Raw genomic sequence first — 21,284 nt, 5'->3', positions numbered from 1 at the left:
ACAAAATCCAGTAAGGGAAACAAAGAAGAATATGATCAAAACCCCTCCAAAATCCGAATCTAATGACTTTGAGAAGAGACTGCTTGCTATGTCAAAGTAAATTCTAGAAACAAAATAGCCTCTTTCATATTCACAAACTCATATACATAGGTCAGTTGTGATTTCTGGAATAACAACAGTCAGAAGACAGTAGTGAAAAACATGCAAAGGAAAACTGCCTTTCTATTCTTTTCTGTTGTTATCTTGGATTTACGACGGTCATGAAGACAATTCCATATTGGAACTATAAATCAAGGTGTAGGTCTCCCCCAGCTTTGACCCCACCACAGAAGAACTGTTAGGGTTGGATGTAGAAATGTTAAAGAAAAACTACATTCACCTAGTAAAAACATTAAAATAATGTCATACTTTATGACTCAAAATGCAGAAACTTATCAGTAGAACCAGATATAAGGCAGAGATATTTGCAGATTATTAAACACTACAATTGATTCATACATTTTGAGGGGTTTTTTTTCCCCTTAGTTTTCTCTGTCTTTAACATTAACCTACATAACCAACTAATCTATGTAATATCCACTACATAACATAGCACACACCGCCTTCCTGCTGATTTTGCAGTCTTAATAGCATATTATTATGTTTTGTTACTCTGCTAACAACGTGTAGCTACTTTAAAGGAAAACAAACTTGGGAAAGCATATAAACACTTTACATAAAGGATTTTTCTTTATTCTACCATTTGATAGAGTGGGGTTTTTTGACAATCAGAGCAATAAACTGCTGTTTCACAAAAACAAAAAGACAGACTTATCACTCACATGGGTCTTCCAGGTACACTGCAACCAAAGAAAGTGGTAATTTTATTCCTGCAGGAAAACCTGAGTATAAGACATTTCAAACAGGTATAAACTGAATTTGGATTAATTTAAGAAGTTTTGCTAACAGACCACCTAAGAATGCAACTTCAGCTTCATCTTCTCCTGACAGCTACTTTTAACATGTCAGGTCAACCAAGCTGATCACAACTGGTGATAACTACCTTGTTTCTTGATGCACAAGATCACTTCTCTGATAAATATTGCCAATTTCAGACAAATATTCCAGTAGACTTTTTTAAGAGCTCTGAGCAATGACACAGTACAAGAACTGATTACAGAGTGAAGTCCTTACTGATTGAAGAGCAGTTTGGTTCTGTAACTTGCAAAATCTACACAAGTGTACATATCAAGTATACACAACTCAGGGCACAGGTGATTTCTTTGGGCAGTTAATTTCTACAATTCCATGTTAAGTAACAAAAGGAGCAGAAAAGGTTTGAGAGCATGATACACGTGTTGTCAAAAGCAATAAAGAAACAAGTAAAAAGAAATTGTCAGTGTCTTCTTGTTCACCCTTACAGATCACAAATACTGTTCATCCCAGCATCTCCCTCAAGTTCCAGAGCAGACAGCTCTGAAGACTTCAAGACATTACCTTCCCAGAAATTGCCTATTTACTGGTCACCAAGCGAAAACATAAATAGAAAATTAAACTGATGGACCTATTCAGGATAAGTCAACTAACAGTAATGACAGTACCAGGCTTCCTGTAAAAGGAAGAGGAAAGGGAGAGCTCCTTCTACACATATCCAAGAATGACAGTAATGTCATAGAAACCATGTAAAAAAATCAATACAATGAAGCAACTGAGCTGGAAGTTGAAGATCAGCTCTAAGCAAAGGTGAGACATTAAATCATTGGCTGAAGCTACTTTTGGTAAAATATCATAACTGAATTACAAATTCTATTCTAGTCTGATTTTTCTTAAAGAAATTAATCAGAGTAACTGAGTTATCCCTTTCAGGGTCTTTAAATGTATACCATCCCTTTGTAATAAATATTTGCAACAATGTTTAGAACTGCACTAATAGTAATTCTTCTGTTAAAGCTCAAAATGAAATAATAATGTACATTATAGCACCATAAATTTCCACTACCAAGACTACCTTAACTGCCAACCAGAAAAGTATCAGATGCCTTTATACCCATACTATGCTACCACATGTCTGTACAGATGTAGAATATGTAATGATCTCATCCACGTACCTGAACACCCAAGTTTTGAGTTACAGGGCAACAACTCCTGCTCTTCATCTCCCTCTCTAATAACTATTGCCAATAAAGTTTGGCTTCTACAAACTGAAGACCTTATCATTACTCAAAATGATCTGGAAGCAATATTAAAGCCATGACAAAGTAAATTGTGTTTCATCCTTTTTTTCCCCCTCCTCTGGCTGTGAGAACACACAGATCGATACTCTTCAGCATGAGAATTCTGCTGAGAAATTTTCATTTGTTACAAACAGCAACAAAAGGGCCCCAAGCATGCCCTGTCACTTTCAGTTTAGAGGGAAATGCACTAATAAACTCATCCCCCAGGGTCCTCTTTGACAATGGGCAATACTATGCCAGCTCTTATTAAAGGCAATTCGTATCAGTGGCCCAAAAATTTCCTTTAAAATTATCATCTTTTGTATCCATGTAGCAGGATGTCAGCTTTAAAGTGCCACTGAGATATAGGACCTGTCATTATGGTTAATTTTCAATACAGTTTTAACACCAGGGTAGCTGATCCCTAAGGGTATGGGTATGCTTTTTTGGCTAACAAGATTTATTTAGTGATAATCCAGACAAACAAGAAAATGTATTACTATATATTGCTTTTCAAATATAACAGCAAGCAATAAATCCTTCTATAAAAACATAAATCTTTAATCTTTATCATGATGTCAAATAGATGAATATATTTTTAGATTTTTCCTTTAATTTGGCATTTTAAAAGATATTTTTTATATATATAGATATACATATATAACGTATAAATATAAAAAGGGAAGGGAAGGGAAGGGAAGGGAAGGGAAGGGAAGGGAAGGGAAGGGAAGGGAAGGGAAGGGAAGGGAAGGGAAGGGAAGGGAAGGGAAGGGAAGGGAAGGGAAGGGAAGGGAAGGGAAGGGAAGGGAAGGGAAGGGAAGGGAAGGGAAGGGAAGGGAAGGGAAGGGAAGGGAAGGGAAGGGAAGGGAAGGGAAGGGAAGGGAAGGGAAGGGAAGGGAGGAAAAAAAGAAAAAAAGAAAAGAAGGAAAAAAGATAGTAAGGAAAGGAAAGAAAAGAAAAAAAGGAAGGAAGGAAAGGAGAGAAAAAAAAGAAAGGAAAGGAAGGAAAGAAAGGAAGGAAAAACTTGGGGCTTCCAATTCTAAAAGCACATAAAAAGTAAAATTAACCTTAAAATATGAAATCTATATAGGTCTTTATATATATATATAGCTATAGACCAAGTTTATGTTTTAAGCCATAAAGATGGTATTCTCTATCAAATGGCCTAAGCTTCATAGCAGGACAATATGCTGCATTTAAAAAGAGAGAATTATGAAGTTCGAAATTGTTACCTCATCTTTTTCAGAGAAACAGTGTTTTAAACACCATTTTATTGCTCTATTATACTAGGAAAAAATTAGAAAACTTCATTTATTGGATAAATACATCAATTTTCCCTGCTTTTCTAACAACAGAAAGTCTGCTTTCATGCTATAACAGAACTAATTTCATTTGTTAGGATAAAGACCGTCTTGTACATTTCTAGACAAAAGGTACATCTAACAAAATAAAAGAAGAAACTGTTAACATTGTCTAAATCCTCATGCAGTCAGCAAAGCCCATTTTTATTGATTTTATATAGAAGGAATAAAATCTAGTTGACCTCAATCAACTTGTCTCTCAGGGAAAAGACCTCTGCCAGCAAATGCCAGACACCAAATGCCTTAAAGCATTTCCTATGCTACTTTAATTTCTACAAGTGGACACTTGCTTTCCCTGTCCCAGATGCAGATGCAGTGGCTGACTCCAGATGCTGCGGTTGATTCCAGATGCCAGCTGATCAAACAGCCCATCACTGGACCAACAAGTCAAGTGAGAGCCCATTCTACACCTTAATTCTTTGCCTTCCTTGGCCAAAACATCCTCCACACTGGGCACAGCAGCACCAGAGACAGATTTTGTACTTTTTTTATTTTTTCCCCAGCTAAAATAACATAAAGCCTCATGACAACTAAGAGGGAAATGGGCAGTTTTGCAGGTGACACAGTTAGGCAAGGAGAGGCTTAATAACTTATTCCAGGCCAAACACAGCAAGCGACTTTTGGAAGTGAAAACTGAACTCTGACTTACAACCATATCCTTTGCCAGTGAAGATTACATGCTTCCAGAACACAAAATGCATAAATAAAATAAAACACCAACCCATCATCACAATGCACAAGATATGGCTGCATCATGCAGCAAGCTTCTGAATGAATACAGAAACCGCCCCCACCCAGTATTTCAAGTATAAAAGACACCTTTCTCTTTTTCTTTTTTCTACTTCAGAGGTTAGAAATCATCACAGAACATCTCTATAATGCTCAGTCCTTTGGAAGGTAAAAGTTTACAACTATTTTTATATATGTGTCTCCCAGGTAACAGAACAATGTATTATTTGCTGTACTACCAGTCTGCTCAAGGTGACAGATTTTAAAAGGGATTCTTAACTAAGTACAGTGGAATCTCTCTTACCTGCAGAAGTACTTATGAAAAGCAGTTTTCGCCTTAAATTCAACAAATGGCATCCACAGAAAAGCATACCAGCATGTTACATTTGCATTGCAGGATCAGGATTTTTACACACATGCATTCTACGGAAAGCAATTGTAAGAAGTTTTGCAAACCAGTCTTTCATTTTGCAATAATTTCAGAAGCTTCACAAGGGTATCTTTGTATGACCATTTCAGATCAAGGCATCTGTAGGCTACACAAATGTTCTTAATAGTGGTATTAAAAACACTTAACTGGATAAAAAGAAAGCAATAAAAACTTTACCTCGAACAATAAGTTGAGCAAAATTTGACACTCCAGAACCTCTCTCTGACTGAGTTACACAGCGGTACAAATCCTGGTCAGTTTTTGTCACCTCTTGCAACTTAAAGGTAGCAGCAAATCTTCTGTGATTGATATTTTTAGTTTGAGCAACTGGAATGTCTTCTCCATTTCTTCTCTGAAAATAAGAGTAACCAAGGCAGAGTTATCTCACAAGAATTAAAAAAAAAATTTAGCATAATCATCATAAAAAGAATGCATAAAGAAATTAACAAACAGCAATGTATTCATCCCACGCTGCATTTCCATGGTAGAATAGCTCAATGTCGAGGTCCCATCAAGAAACAGGCAGTACTCAAAAGTATATCAGAATCACATTTCAGAATCAAGTTTGAAGATGAAAAGCACCATCAAGATTTCTCACTTCCACAAAACATGACTACAACATACTCAAGTGCCACTGCTTCATAGCTGAAACCTTCCTAGGAGAGCCCAGCAGTAGCCATTGTACTCCTAAGAAAATTCATTCAACTTCAAATAAGATTATAACAGACATAAGGTATATTGTAAGAAATACTTAAGCCTGGCATTGAGGGATTTCACAGCTTTTCAACAGCTCTTTATCAGCAACCAGCCAATGTTTTCTTTTTAATGTTACCTTTTATCTGTCCAAATTCAATACCTTCTAAATCTGTACCTTTGTTATACACCAAGCACCACCTATCTACCTACAACTAGTGGAAATAGAAAGGGGAGAGAAGGAAGCTTCTAAAAGAGTTGTAATATATATCTCATGTAAAGAAAGCAGCTTAAAGAGTTCTGAAAATATCACAGCTACCACAAATTACTGAAAATATTAATCTGTCTGGAGCTCTGGGGGCAGGGTGAGAGGTCAGTAAGGCAGAAACAGTTTGAGCTTCTTTCTGACCTTATTATCATTCACATTAAATGATCAGTTTTGATTTTAATTGAAAACCAGACCCTCCATCAAAAGTTAGCATTAAGAAAAAAATAAAAGTAAATCCAGAAACCTGCACCAAGTAAACAAGCAATTTTACTGTTCTCTCCCATGGATCAACCACATTATTCCCTGACCAGAATACAGTTTCTGAGCTTTGCTCAGTCACCAGAAAGAGATCATAATTTCCTTCAACTGTGTTGCCTGCTCTGCTTGATACGTAGCCAAATGTGACCTCCAAGGACATTTTTAGCTTTAATCAACCCCTGGAATAAGAAACTTCATTGAGGTATTAAACTCTGAGCTTTCCGTCTAATACAACAAGTGCTACTGCTGAGCCACAGAATTTAATAACCTGAAAGCCTGTGGCAAAATACATAGGGGAGAAAAAGGAGATGAGTTAATGCTGCATGTGTATATTAGCTGGCCTCCTGTCACAGGCAGGAGTACTTCATAATACTCAAACACTTCATTTTATGTCTGCCTTCTGTGATCTTAGCATGAGTTAGTCACTCTCTAAACAGTTTTGCAGTAGATTAACCAGGGGTTCAGCACTACTTCAAACTCACAGAAACAAGTATTCCTTTTAATAGTTAAAAAGTTTAAACAGATGAATTTCAGATTCTACTGTCTTTTCTTGCAAGAGTCAAAGCACCCATGATGCATCACTGCAAGCCTCGGGAGAAAAAGTTCATTTATAAGAAACTGTCAGATTTCAGTCATTTTTACCCCACTACAAAAAACACACATCACCGTTACCAACAGCAAGTTGCGAATGTATGAGTTCCTCATTTCATGAAGACTCCACCCAGTTTTTTCTTCCACAGCCACCCTTTTTGCCATTACACCAGAAACAGCAGGAGGCCATGATCCAAGGGTAAGCTCAGCCCTTAGGGCTGTATTGGTGAGATGCAAAGAATGAAAATGGATCGCCGAAAGAAGATGGTGCATACGATCCTTCCAAAAGGTACTTTCACTGCTTCTCCCTCAGTCACCGCTCTGTAACCGCAGAAGCTGGAAGCTATTTGACAGGGTGTTCACAGGGCAAAAGCAGTGGAAGTTGGGCACTTGGAAACCTGGATCCACTGTAGCACAGCCAAGTCGTCCTGCGACAGGCACCGGCTCTCTACTCAGCTCTATGAATATTTGCCTCCTATTTGGAATTAAGGAAGTTTGCTAATGCCCGCAAAGACTCCTATGAATGAAAGCCCTTACTGAACTTCAGGGATCAATGAAATTATTAAAATACCACACAAACGAGGTGTGATGTTAAAGGCTTTATTTCAGTGCTGCTTAAGCTGCAGCAAAATTATTTTGGGGGTAATGCACCTCTCCCTTCCGTTAACTGGCAGCTTCTCATAGGAAAAGCTAAATCTGAAAACAGGATTTTTCCCTCTTCCCTCTCAGGTTTGATCAAAGGCTTGAACTCTCTGGAATGGTAACTTAATATAAAACTTGGATTTAGTGCCCTGAACTAAGCAAAATAAATAAACTTTATTGTACTTCCTTCCCCTTGTCCATGCCCTCTCACAGCCTGTGCTCTCATGTGCACCTCAACCAGCCAGCAAATGGGTGTCAAGCTCCCCCACTAAACACAAACTTGACATATAATTGTTAAAATTACCAAGCAGCATATAATAAACAGAGAGCATATTTGTGAAAATGATACGACAGCAGACTTGACAACTAACCCATGTAATGCAGTCATTCTTGATCATCTATGGAAAGAAAAACAAATACTAGAGAGTTTTCTGAAATGAAAGACCGCCTTCACTAAGTCGTGTTTTAAATTTCAATGCCAAGCGCTTACTCTGCAGCGGAGAATCACATCCAAGCTTGCTGTGCAAAATAATTTACCCTCCGAAGCTCAGAACTTGCTTACTTAAGCTCATCTGCACTCTTCATGTTGAGAAACAAAGTGAATTGGGCTCCTACTTAAAATGAAATATTAATACACTTTCAGAGCACTTGATCAAAATGAAATTTAACAAGCTTTACAGTTCTACTCCAACAACAAAACCTAGGATTTTCTTTTCTATTTACATTAGTAATTTCCTAACACTTTATCTTAGAAGGCTTAAAGTAATTGCTCAAATTTCTCTGCATTAGGATTTGTTTCTTGGACTCTAAATGCATAATTACATTTTCAAAGTCTACCTTCATGTACAGCTTATCAATTAAAAATACTTTTTTTGGCACTAAAATGCTGAAAAGCTCAAACAGAAGAGACTTCTCACTTTAAAATTAATGTTAAAGAAAATAACTTGCATTCATTTCAGTTCATATTCCTTACACTGGTAAGCCATTAGCCAGTCAGAGTTCAGATGCACTGCCACGATCTCTTAATTAAATTCTTCTTTTTAATGTCAGGGCATTACCACTGATTTTAAAGGAGAGAGAAGAAAGGCAGCAGTGCTCTTTGCTTATTAGAGGTTTCTGGTACCTACTATTTCAATTTATGTCCTGCTCACGCTGAACAGAGCTTCGAAATGCTGCTCAATTAGGTTTTAAAAATTCAATTTAAAATTAATGTGGAGTTATACTAATAGGTAATGGCTGTACCCTGTGTGATCCTTGGTTCCTCCAGTCCCTTGCTGTCTGATTTGATAACCCTGAGCTGCTCATTTAGGAGAGGTCACCACCAGGCAATTCTCCTTCTGTGGAAATAACTCTGGGCTTCACAAAGAATTACTCTCTATAAACACTTCATTAAAAGAAATATAAGCATGTGGAAAAAACTCTTTAAATTCTGGCATTTCAGGCATTTAAAATTATGACCTTAAATAAATCTCTATAACTTCAAGGTTATTTTTAATTTGATAGGAACATGATTTTTTTTTTTCTTCCATGCAGTGAAATGAGATCATCTATATTTTAAACAAAGTCAACAGTAAAGTCTATGCCACTTAAAAAACAATCACAGGCAAATTAACCATTAGCCTTAAATTTCTCTCTTCTGTCTCAGGAAAGAAGTGAGGCATTTCATAAACATGAAATGAAATTTTAATGGATTTTCCAGGACCTGAATGGAACCAGCAGCATCTAAAGCCAAATGTCGTATTTTATTGGTAAGATTTAGTTGCATTTCTAATTTCTTAATACAAATTTAAAACTTATCTGCATTTCTCTCTCAATTCTTCAGGTTGAAAAGTGGTGGGTCTTGCTTTTTCGTTTTAACAGAAATAAGATACCATACCTTTCTGGGGTGATGGTCCCTCTAAATTTTCCTGAACTCCTGAACTACTTTTTCATACTAGTGATTTTTATCAGCCTGGACAGCTCAACCTTACACATCCTCATCCCTTTCTTAGTGTAAACACCTTAAAATAAGTCCTCTCCAGTGCTAATAATTACAGTCAACTCTGGTTGCCTTCTCAGGGTCTCGGCTAGATTCCAGGATGCCTCCAGAGACAAGAAGATGTCAACACTTCGGCTGCAGTGACACACACGTTACTTTGGCAGCAGTGCCCGTTTCAGCTGTCTCCCACTGTCTTCCCTCCTCACCGTCACTCCAGTGCTCATGCAAAAAAATGACCCGGAATAAAAAAATACCTTCCTGGAAAACATCCTTCCCCATCTGTTATCATCAGCAAACAGGTTAGCTCGTGATCAGATTCACTGCACTGCCACAGAGTGGAGAGGGCAGGATCCATGTTGAGAGCAAGGCAAAAGCTGAAAGTCTGTCTAAGCAACTTGATCCCTCAAGGTGCAATCAAAACTTCATTAGACAGCAGAAGGGCTGGAAGGATGCCCCCAGCAGCCCACGGAATTATGCCTCTGCTGCTCCCAAGGAAAAGGGAATTTGTAAATAACATGCTCAAAAACATTCCTGGTTTTACTCATTGTTTTAAGGGAGAAATATCATTTTTTGCAAGAGGGAAGAGGGTTGAATGTGGACAGTCTGAATGCCAGCAAAAATACATGATATCTGCCAAAAGATGCTTTCAAAAAATAAAACAATGTGAGGGGCATAAACAACACAAATAACTATATTTTTAAAATTTTACTTATATGTAGCTGCCTGACACTTCTCAGCACACACAATGCATGCTTTTACAGCACTTACAGCATAACTTCCAAATGGAGGAAAATCTATATTTTATAAAAAAAAAATCTTTATTATTTTTATTTTATTCACACACTTTATTATTTTTATTTTATTCACACAAATGTATCAATAAATCTTGGGGCTTTAATTAAACATACCAAAACCATGATAAAGCATGGCATCTATTTATCATAAGAAATTATAAATAATTTTTTTTTTCCTCACCTACAAAAGAGCAAAAGACTGAACAAGTGGGATAATTTTCTCCAGTCAATCTTATTTACAAATGGTTTAAGCCTAAGGAACATTTTTTTTCAAGCAGAACATGAATTGGAACTATAGCTTAAATAATACACCTAGAGAGTCTTTTCTTCTTAGTACACAAAAAAGTGAAATAGCAATTTCTTTTGTTTGATCAATTTCTCAAGAGAAAGTATGCAGCTGGAGTTTAAGGGTTTTTTTGGTAGGAAATTAATATATCTTGCTTTAACTTGCTGGTCTCCCTACATGCACAGCAGACCAGACTAAGACTCCACTTTCCAATGAAATACACATTAATTTATCAGCAAGACGCACGACACAGATTTTCCCACACAAACATATACTGAAGATCTTGAATAAATGTGACAGGCCGAATTTTACCCTGCATTGCACTGCAATACAGAAAAATCCATGATTACTTCAAATGTCCTGGTTACACGCTGTTACTCAAACTTGTCCACTTTGAAGCAGCTCGATTTCCCTTGCCCTGCACTGAACCTCCTACTGAAGAAAACAAGGTTGCTCATGAAATAATCTAATTGAGAGCCATCTGGCCCTTCATAGGTGGCATTCCTAATTTATTTTATTATAATAGAATCTACCGGAGGCAAAATAGCAAAAGTCATGCTACAGTTATCCTCACCATTCCACTACACAAACAAAAATGACACTTGATTTTTCTGAATATTTTAAAGCCTCTTATTTTGAACCTAATCTAACGTATGCCACAAAAAAACTTTATTAAAAATTATAATAATAAAGAAGTTTTTCAGAAAGCTATAGTTCTTGAATGCAGTGTTGTTGATTTAAAAAAGAAACCGAACAAACAAACAAAAAAAAAACAAAAAACAACCAAAACAAAAAAAAAACAACAAACAATAATGTATCGATTTCTGGACAAAGTGATTAAAGTTCTATACCACCTTAAGCAGTGTATGCAGAACTACAATATTCATGCTGCAGCTCAAAACCAAAAAGACAACAACAATGAAGGAAAAAGTTGCAAAAAAAACCCCGTTACTGAAGACTAACACCATGTGAAACAGTTCCTCAAACAATTCACAGCAGATGATTTCACCCTTTTCTAAAAGCAGCCAAGTATACCAGCCACTCGTATTCTGTAATTCAAGTCCTGCAGCTATTTGAGGAAATCGGGCCTGGGATACCAACCACCCATCACACTGCTGCCAAGGAGACACCTTGAATGCAGGTGTTAAAAGACAATTTTCACAGAACTCAGTGGTCAAGGAATTTATACCACCACATGATTTTATAATCATCTTTATTTCAGATGTCTTGTTTACATGGGTTTAAGCCACTGGCTGGCTGAGGAAATATTACCAGGACTACACAGAGTGTAGTCCAACACAGCTGGTCTACCTGTAAGCTACAAAACAGCAGCCTGAAAAGATAGTGCCCGGTATTAGAGGCAGCGAGCTCCCTCCTGTCACCACCACAGACACAGGGAGTGGCACCAGCACAGCACCCAGAACCAGATGCTCCAGACACCATGGGAGCAGCAGTGTCCTGAGGGAAGACCCACAGGGGTGACAACCCCAAAAGCTGCTGTGTAAACTAAATGACTGGTATCAACGTAGGCCAGAGGACTTAGTTAACTGGGACAGAATTAAATTAAAACCAGGAGGATTACAGTATTTCATGTTGCTGAAACCTAAGATGACCGGTCACCTAGGGAGAACTGCCATATTTATCCAAGAAGCTGATAAACTGAGGAGGCAGAGAAAGTTCATTCAGGGTTAAATAACATAGATAGCATCAAAGGTGAATATAGAGTGAAAAAAACAGAGGGGAAAAAACACCTTTGTGAAACAAACAAGAAAGAGAATCTCAAATATGAAGTTATGACTACTGTATTTTTCATTGGTGAATAATCTTTATAACCATGTCAAAGTCAGCAGTGGGTGATACAGAATAAACTACAAGTCAAGTTATTTATAAGGAGTTTGATATATCACTTTTAGGCAGCTTTTCATAAATCTTTTTTTAAAAAAGTGTTTGGAAAACCAGAACGTCTATCACAGAACATAAATATGATAAGGTGCAAATGTAGGTAAAATAGACAAGTCATAGCAAAAGAGGAGCCCTGTCCTCTATGCTTCCCTACTTTGTTGCTCACCTTGAAAAAACATCTTTTCTATAAGTAAAAAAAGCAACCAAACAAAACAATGATGAGACAAATGAGGGAAGTGACATTTCTGTTCAAGCCTCAAGTGCAACAGAAAACGAACTTACATGCTGCTTGGCCACTGTCAGTAATCAAGCTAAACGTAGGACAATGTAGACTTCATCAGCATTTTACCAGCTGAGGAAAGAAGGTTTGGTATAAACAGCCCAATTAGCTATACTTGTTTTGGGCAGATGATGCTGATAACCAGTCTGCCATCTGCCCCTCAGAAGGCACCTCAGAGGTTCACACACCACTCCCGCAATCTGGGGATAAGAGCAAAACCAAAGCTATTGGCCATCTCTGCTCCTACTGCCTCCACAGAACACCATAGCTTTGACTCTTCCTTAGGACAAACAGATCTGACTTATTTCAGTTCAGCACCAAGAAGCACCAAACTTCAAAGCTGACTAAAAACAAAAAAAGGACCAAAAATCCTCATCACAGTTCCACAGCTGAAGCTCCATGGGTGCTAACAAGGCACCTTCTCTGAAATTTCTCTAGGCCCCACAAAAGAAAAAGCAAAATAATAAATTCTAACATTCAGGGTGTATTCAGCTTCCTTTAACTTTCAGGGGCCATAAAATTTGTGTAAATGAACAAAAAAATTCTTCAATGTAATGAAAGTTGCAAATAGGCAGGTGCACTCTAACAGCAAGTGTTTTATTATCAAACTAAAGAAATAGTATCTTAACAGTTAATAGACTGTATCAACATGCAATGGGATCCCAAAAGGCAAAGTTACATTAGAAAACTATGAACACTTCAAAGTAGAAAAAAAACCTTGCAAACTAAGTAAAACAAAGTTAAATTAGACGTGACTCCTATTATACATTTTTTTCTGAGACCATGAGCTAGCCTCCCAACACTTCACTGCAGCAAAATGGTTTAGCCCAAAGGCCCACAGCCCATACTTAAACCCTCCTGCTGAATACTGATCCATGCCTTCACCTTCTGGGTACAGTGGGAAGAAAGGAATCATATGGCACAACTTCCTTCCTCTGAGGGGAAATAGTGTCCTTCCAAAAAGCAAGCCAAACCAGTTGATGTGTCCCTCAACCCACTGCCACAGGCACATATTCTCCTATAGACTCTCCAGTCTAAATTCCTGAAATACTACATTGGTCGTGCAAAATGATCTGGCCAAATGCATCATCACAGGATACCATCTGCTTGTGGCCAGTCCAAAGAGCACACATACAGAGCATCTAGCAAGAAAAAATGAATGCTAAATATCAAATCACGTTCTGGGGCAACCAGCACCAAACCCAAGATGATGGTAAATAGGACATGAAAGGTTATAGCAGTTCCCTCAACAAAGCGTGCAGGACACAGCCAGTTGTTTGAGCCCGAAGAGACAACCACACAGATGCTTGTTCATCCTCTGGTAACAGTTGGTACCGCTGGGAGGTCAGCCCAGGTTTTTACAGCAATTTGCATTTTATTTTCCATAATGCTGTTTAATTTCACTTTTTCAATTATTACTCTCAGGCAATTGCTTTAATCGTCTGTTATTCCACAAGGAACGACATTTTCCTCTGGCGGAGAGATGGGCTGCATCAGACCGCATTAGCGCTGACAAGCCTCTCCACAGGCGAGAGCAGGGCTGCCTTGCCAGGCTTGGCAGCCCAAGTGGAGCGGCCCTTAGCCAGCACCCACACCTACTGCTGACAGATTGGCCCACTCACCACCACGCTGATGGCAATCTGCACAGGATTACCAGGCGCGTATTAAACTTTTAAATGCATGTGGTACCCCTCTGAATTTCAGATTCGCCAAAGCAAACGGTATCACTGCAAAACCATGGCAAAACACATCCAACTGCAAAGCCAGAACAAGCCGCTTTTCCTAATCCAATGCTATGTTAATGCAAAGCTCAGCAATGATGGATGGACTCATTAGTGCTGCAGTTATCGCCATCTGAACCAGGTGCCAAGACATATGGTTTAACAGATGTTCCAGCAAAAAGCTCTGTTCTCCGCACTGTGCAAGAGTCCAGTTAAACCGGACATCGATAAGACACTGAAAATCGCATTGGGCTTCTGGAAGCCACAATTATTCCCAGCTCAGGAAGCTGTTAAACACAGCCTGATTATACACAAAACCCTATTGCTCTGATATCCCAATTAGATTCACAGAACAAATGCTAGACAATACGTACACTGCTTTCTGGATTCTTTGTGTACCCTAAAGTTATTATATTCAGTCAATCCTATTTCTCCACTGTTATTCTCTCCACTTATTCTTACAGTTATAGGAAGAAACCAATATAGTAAGAAGCAAAAATATAGTAAGAAACACTGTGGAAGGTTTCTGCACACAGAAATTTCCAAATCAAGTGAGGAAACAGACCCTCTTACAGCCCACTCCTGCATTTTCATGTTTAGCATGCCCTGTGAATGCTATTCTTTCAAATATTTAATACTAAACATATCCATCCTGAGCAGAGGATTAACGTGCAGAACTTGTTTGCCAGGTTATTTATTGATGGAGCTCCATCAGAATGAATGGCATTTCACAGGGGAGAAAACAAACAAACAAACCAACACAGAATAAAAAGGAGGTCCAAGTTATATTAATTCAGCAAATCAATGTGCACAATCCAGCAAGATGCACCAAATCCTAATAAACAAAAGAACATTTATTCTTCAAGTGTCTTTTAAAAGAAAGACAATTCATAGGCTTTAATAAAAAGACCAGCAGATGTGGGCAACAACTGGTGAGTTATGATGTCTATAGATGCTATATTCAATCTTTTAAGATTGCATACACACTTCTGTTTACCTCTGACAGAGTTTTTTCAGCAAGAACTCCTGCTAACTCCTGATGCTCGTAAGAGAGTACACTAAAACATGACTGGTGAAAAAAGGTTAGGTTACCACCTAGGTTTTGGGGACTCCTACCATACAATCTAACTGCTTCAGTGTGTAGTGGCAGAAAACTGCAGCTGTTGGTGTGTGACATATTACAGTGAAAATTTTAAAAGGAAGTGAAAAATATGGAGAAAAAGACCTCTACACCATTACATTCAGAAGTGGATGGCAGGGAAAAAAATAATACGCACCAAGACCGAATTTATTTCAGAAACATCAATGCTCACTTTAAACCAAAACTAAGGACTTTGAAATTTTTACAGAATTTGCTAATACTTGCAATTCATAAGGAGAATCCTTCAGCTCATAATTGTAAGAGATTCAATATTAGATTAGAATGAAAAGGTGAGCAACAAAAAAAAAATGCAAGTGCTGTATCTCCTGCTCCCACACTCACTATTAGCATCGTCACAAAAGGTGTGTTTCAGATCATCTTGTTCAACCAGATAAATCTCCTTATCTGTGCAAATATTTGCTTCATATTAATGCAGCTGCAACTTTTAAAGACTTCTGTTATCTTTACTGCTTATCTTTCAATGCCAGAGCTCTGACTGTCCCAGACCTTGGTCCAGCAGGGTTGCAAAATGAAGTGGGGGGGTGGGGAGGGGTTATGAAAGAAGACAAGAGACCAGATGCAGTCTGAAAACAAACAAGAGCAGAAACTGCAGGCATGAAAGTCTGGAGAAGTTCAATCCAATGTTAATTCCAATTTGTCTGAAAGGTTCACAGGCATACATTTGTAGAAAATGGAGTTGATGAAAATACTGTCAGCGCAGTAGTAAACAGACTGGAAACAGAGTGTTGAAATGCTGTGCCTATTTTTATACATTTTTATTTTCAGACAAACAAAGGTATGTGCATTTATATATATACATTGAGAAAAAGATAAGCACGGAAATAAGCATGCACATAGATCATTTTGTATATAATCAGGGCTTTTTCCCAGTAACTAAAAAAAAAAAAAAAAAAAAAAAAAGAAACCCAAAATAATTAAAGCTTATATTTGACATTAGAATGAGGACAGGCTACCAAGATCAACTTTTACTTCAGTACAGGCTGTTAACATTTTTCCCTTTTCCCTGTTTCTAATCAAACACCCACATCTTTTTCCACCTGCTAGTACTATTTATACAGCTAATTCAGACACAAATCAAGCTAAAAAAAAACCAACAAAAATCAACAAATCAAAACACTATCAAACAATCCTCCCCACCCCAACACCAACAAAAATCCAATTTGGGCCAAAATCTTTCAGCCAGATCACTCTCCTAAACTGACTTACTGGCAATCTGCAAAAGCTCCAGCATCAGTGCAGAGAACCTGGCTGAAGCAGCTGTGGGACTGCATGACTGAACACAGGACAGGGTTGCTGCTGTATTTTTTTCCTTCTACTGCTGCTGAATTCACTTAGCCCTTCTCTGAAACAAAGGGCTCGAGAGCCAGAGAGTGCTGGTAGAGTCTGTGATGAAATCTGTGCCTGCACATCTCTATTACTTCAATGCAAGAAATGAAATCATAGATTATTTCAGATACAAAAAGCTCTAGTGTCCCAGATTGCACCTTGGATCTTTCCTTATCAAAGAAAGTGTTTTAATAGCAAATTGTTCACCGCTTTTTCTTTTTATCTTTCTTTTTTTTTCTCCAAAGAAATATATTCTCTCTTTCAATAAGGACATAACCAAAAGCTATTTTCTCTAACACAGTCTACTTGGAAAACATAATCTTCCCCACCCTACTCCCCTTCATTTTTCATTTTTGCACTTTTTTCTTCTTTTTTTCTTATATTCCAGTAGCTTTTTATGTTATGAGAAAAATACATTCCTGGAATGTTTCAGCTCAGAACTCTCAAAAACAATTACTCAGGCATTTGATTTGATCTGCCAGTTCTTCCTTCCTGGGTATTCAGGCTTTATGAGTCTCTGGTTTGGTCAAAGGTTAAAGTGAACCTTTCCCAAATCACACTCCTGAGTCTCATGAGGCCCATACATAGCCACCCCTGGTTTTAAGGAAAAGGAGTAAATTCACTATTACTATACAACAGCAGTAACTTGCTGTGTTATCTAAGGAAGAGAATTCAGAGGGAAGATAGTCGATTCACCCTTATGTTGGGCAAATAGAATGGAGTGCAATAAGGACATGGGAAGGAAAAAAAAGGCTCATCTTTAAATTGGTGACTACTTGGCACTGTTTAAGGGAAAACAAAAAGGAGAACAGAAGTTCAAGTACATACTTTTATTAGCAAGGCACTTAATAAGCACAAGCAAGCAAGAGCTACAATTTCAAAGGTACCATACCATCCGCACCAAGAAATCAACCGCATTTGTGATATACACACAAAAAAAAAACAACAAACCACCTATGAAGTATAGGGAGGGACAAAATACATATTTTCTGAGTTGTTCTGGCTGCTAACTGGCCTTCTCAGGGGAGCAAAAGTTATCTGTCAGAGTTATCTGACTCTGAGGAGTGAGCGATAGGGAAGAGTTCCAGCTGACTGTCTCCACTGGGCTTTTCTGACACATGATCAACTGACGGTGCTTTACGAGTTTGCTTGGTATGCTCCTATTGCTATTGTCCTACCTCTGATATAGTAAAACCCAGTTCAGCTTCATTTTATGTTCATTTTGCACTGTTTGGCAAGTCTCTGAAATCAAGCTCCTCTTCCTCAGTAAATGCATTATATGGATTTATATTATATTTAAACAAGTTACTACTCAAAGATGTGGAGTACAAAATCATTCCCACTGCTATGATACCTTCTCAGTAAACACAACGCAGTTACTGCTAGATTTATGCTCCTTTTTTTAATTTTGCAGAGTATTTGTCCAGTAATACTGCATACTGGATTTTTCTAATCTCATTCTATGAAAAAGATCTCTTCAGAATGTTGTTTCTCACATGACTATATGCAACTGTTACTCAAGGTTTGTGAGCTCCACTATTAAAAGAAAACTAAAACAGACTGAATAACTGATTATAATTCATTTCGAAGTACAATGCTTCCCCCTAAAGTATATACTTTACAGTCCTGAAAATACACAGATATACACATTTTTAAAAAAGAAATTTTGAAGGGCATATTTAGAAATCATTTGAAAGGACTGTTGGTGCTTAAGGTTTATACATAAAACTAAAGCATACACATAAAGGTAACATACGACTAAAGTGAGTTTTTAATCTTTGAGTGGCAAAATTAGATTTTTTAAGGATCAACTATGAAACTTGGCTGTTCTTCTACATAACTGATGGTCTTAACTGTAAGCAACACCACTCTCGCACAAAGGAAAAGTAGCTTGTTGGGGAGGTGGTGGTGGTTTCTTCTTTAGTTTTCAGTGAGAATGGCTATTTTCTGGTTTTAGCCATCTCTTAGATTCTAGCATATATACATACTACTCACAACTACACACAGATAAAAGTTGAAGTCCCTCCTACTATGGAGACAAAAGACATGCAACTGTCCTTTTATGTTGTCCCATTAAATATGCTGCTGAGTAGAACTGATATGCACATAGAAGTACAAGCCACATCCCTCCAGCCACCTGCTTGGACAAAGCATTAGTTGTAATTTATATGATAAAATAATCCTCAAAATTTATGACGGCTGTGTTACATCTGCGTTTTACTAGATTCCAAATGCCAATTATCTACATTTAATGATAATAAATTTTGATACAGAGAAGATGATTTCCAAGGAGAGAAGGCCCACAATGCCTTAAACACCAACCCCTCCCCCACCTTACACACCACTTGTTCTAATTTGCAATCCAAGCTTTTTAACATTATTAAATTGATTACAAGTTTCTCCATTTAACAGAGATAAATTTTAATTTAAACTACTTTACATGCAGAAGAAAAAAAGGCTTAGAAATTTAAATATTTCACCTCCAGAAAGCAGCTTGTCCTCTAACTAAACAGACTTGCATGAGTTAGCCTTACCTGGAGCCATAACTTGTTATTCACTGCATCTCTCCCCGTAGCAATGCATTGAAATGTAGCATTCTGCCCTGCATTGACCTCTACATCCCCCAGCCTCAAGAAATGTGGAGATTTATCTGCAGAGGGGTAAAACAAAAATTATAAATAATGCCTATTGCTAAAAAAAGGTGCCTGCAACATTATTGTCTCCCTGAAGATGCACATTATAACAACCTTTAGCTAAAAAACAGAAACAGAAGAGAGAAAATTATTCGTTTTATCTCTGCTAGAGAAGATTGTTTTCAGTCCTTTCCCTTCTCCCCTGGTGATTCTACTAACTTTATGTTATACATGAGTTATAATAAAATCTTTAAACAATAAAAGCCAGGAGAAGGAGAACAAATGCCAAAATGTCAGCAGCACTTTATAAAAATTATCCGAAGACTTTGAATTCTAAGAAACCCTTCATACTGAGAGAAGACAAATTAACAGGACACTACTCAGGCAAAATATGACTACACTATCTGAATATGCTATTCAGATTGTTTGCAATGTAATTCAGAGGTCTGTTGGTTTACTAAATTAAATCATCTGTGACACTAAATACAGTATTTCAAGAGCTGGAAAAATCTATTTCCCACATTGACAAAGCCCCTAGAAAAGCCCAGTGGCACTACCACCTGAAGGATTTATTAGACTTAAGAAAGCTGACAGACGTATTTGAGGAGTGAGCATGTTAAGCAGGTCTCACCTATCCCTTTCTCAAGAACTACTTATGAAAACAGTAGCTGAACTGTTATTCCTTTCTGCTTACTAAAAGCCAAACAAAATAAAAAAACACACACACAAACCAAACATATAGGAAAAAAAAGGCCCAGCACACTGGAGCAAACAGGATTTAAAAATCAGTAACAAAAAAAGAGCTTATCTGAATATTGTGTCATGTTGATAGTCTGCCGTCATGGCTGTATCAAGTGCCTTTCATTTTGGTACTTAAAAAAAATACACAAAGGAAAAAAAAAAAAAAAGAAAAGAAAGCCAGATCAGATACTGAGGTTTGCGGAGTACAGACATCAGATAGCTGGGCTGGCTGAAATATAAAGAGGTAGCTCATTCAGATACCACTGGGGTGCTTGGTAGTGTCTGAGAGCTATGGTCTTAAAAGGTTTGGGGTAGAAAAATATAAAATTTGAACTTGTCAATGCAATTTTATTATTTGGCATCATTTTGCAAATTTGGGTTGGGGTTGTTAGATCTTCATAATTTCAGAGAGCACTTAAATAACCAGCCATGAGGTACATCATAATGAAATCCCATTTTAGAAAGGGGATGGATGTCTAAGGGAAAATCAGAAGAGTGGAACAGAACCAAATTACCAAAAAAAAAAGTGATAAGTGATAAGAGATGCACAGTAGCAATTTCTTCCTCACAACTTCTTATTTATAGAATATTCTCACTATTGCAACTTGTGTTTCTGTGTGCAGATTTTCCCCAGGATAAAGCAGGAAAAGGCAAACAAATGCCTGAAGTCTGTCCACAAAAAGAAAGCAACAAACCCCAAGTAGTTCAATAGCCAGAAGCCTTTTTTTAATAAACATCTGTTGTGTCCATTTGGAAGGAAAAGGAAAAAAGAACAAGAGCATGAAATCTTGATAAACCTGCTACCTCCTACATGCACCTGCCAATTCAGTTTTCTTTAACCAGTGAGTATACACATTAACATTAAAACCCATCTTGATTATGAACACCAACTCTGGTATGACTAAAAAGACACTCAAGAACTTCTGCTTTTGTATTCCCATATACTTCTGGCAGACAAAGATCACTGTTGCAACACTACATTTTCTCCTGGAAGCTGCTACAAAAATACTATTGAAAAAACAACATCAGAGATCGAGTGGTGAAAACTCACCAGTCTACAGCAATATCAAATATGTCCTGAAAAGACAGAGAAAAATGCAGCTCTTAATCATTACTTACCACAAGGGTAACTCAGAACCTGGATGTCATCAATGGCAATGTAGCCATTTCTCCCATCTGAGACTTCGGCTTCAAATATTACCTGTCACAATGAAAGAAAAAATGTTTACAATGCTCATTTCTACACAATTCCCACAGTGGCAAGTGTGCAGATATAAGACACATTGCCTTTTTCATT

General features: G+C 37.6%; 1 protein-coding gene across 10 annotated transcripts in view; it reads right to left on the bottom strand.

Moving 5' to 3' along the window:
• The window catches only part of PTPRK (protein tyrosine phosphatase receptor type K), a 400,993-nt gene that overhangs the window by 204,620 nt on the left and 175,089 nt on the right, over positions 1-21,284 (bottom strand). For all 10 annotated transcript variants that reach the window (XM_057408964.1, XM_057408983.1, XM_057408974.1 and 7 more), the window contains exons 4-6: positions 21,107-21,188; positions 19,148-19,263; positions 4,890-5,064 (exon numbers count right to left, since the gene is read on the bottom strand). In XM_057408964.1, the coding sequence (XP_057264947.1) occupies positions 4,890-5,064; positions 19,148-19,263; positions 21,107-21,188 (373 nt within the window). The remainder of the gene's footprint in view (positions 1-4,889; positions 5,065-19,147; positions 19,264-21,106; positions 21,189-21,284) is intronic.

Source organism: Pezoporus wallicus, unplaced genomic scaffold, assembly GCF_028554395.1.
Source record: "Pezoporus wallicus isolate ANWC-B61680 ecotype Strahan unplaced genomic scaffold, APGP_CSIRO_Pwel_v1 contig_3817, whole genome shotgun sequence".
Lineage (NCBI taxonomy): Eukaryota > Metazoa > Chordata > Aves > Psittaciformes > Psittacidae > Pezoporus > Pezoporus wallicus.
This window is presented reverse-complemented; position numbering and strand designations above follow the sequence as displayed.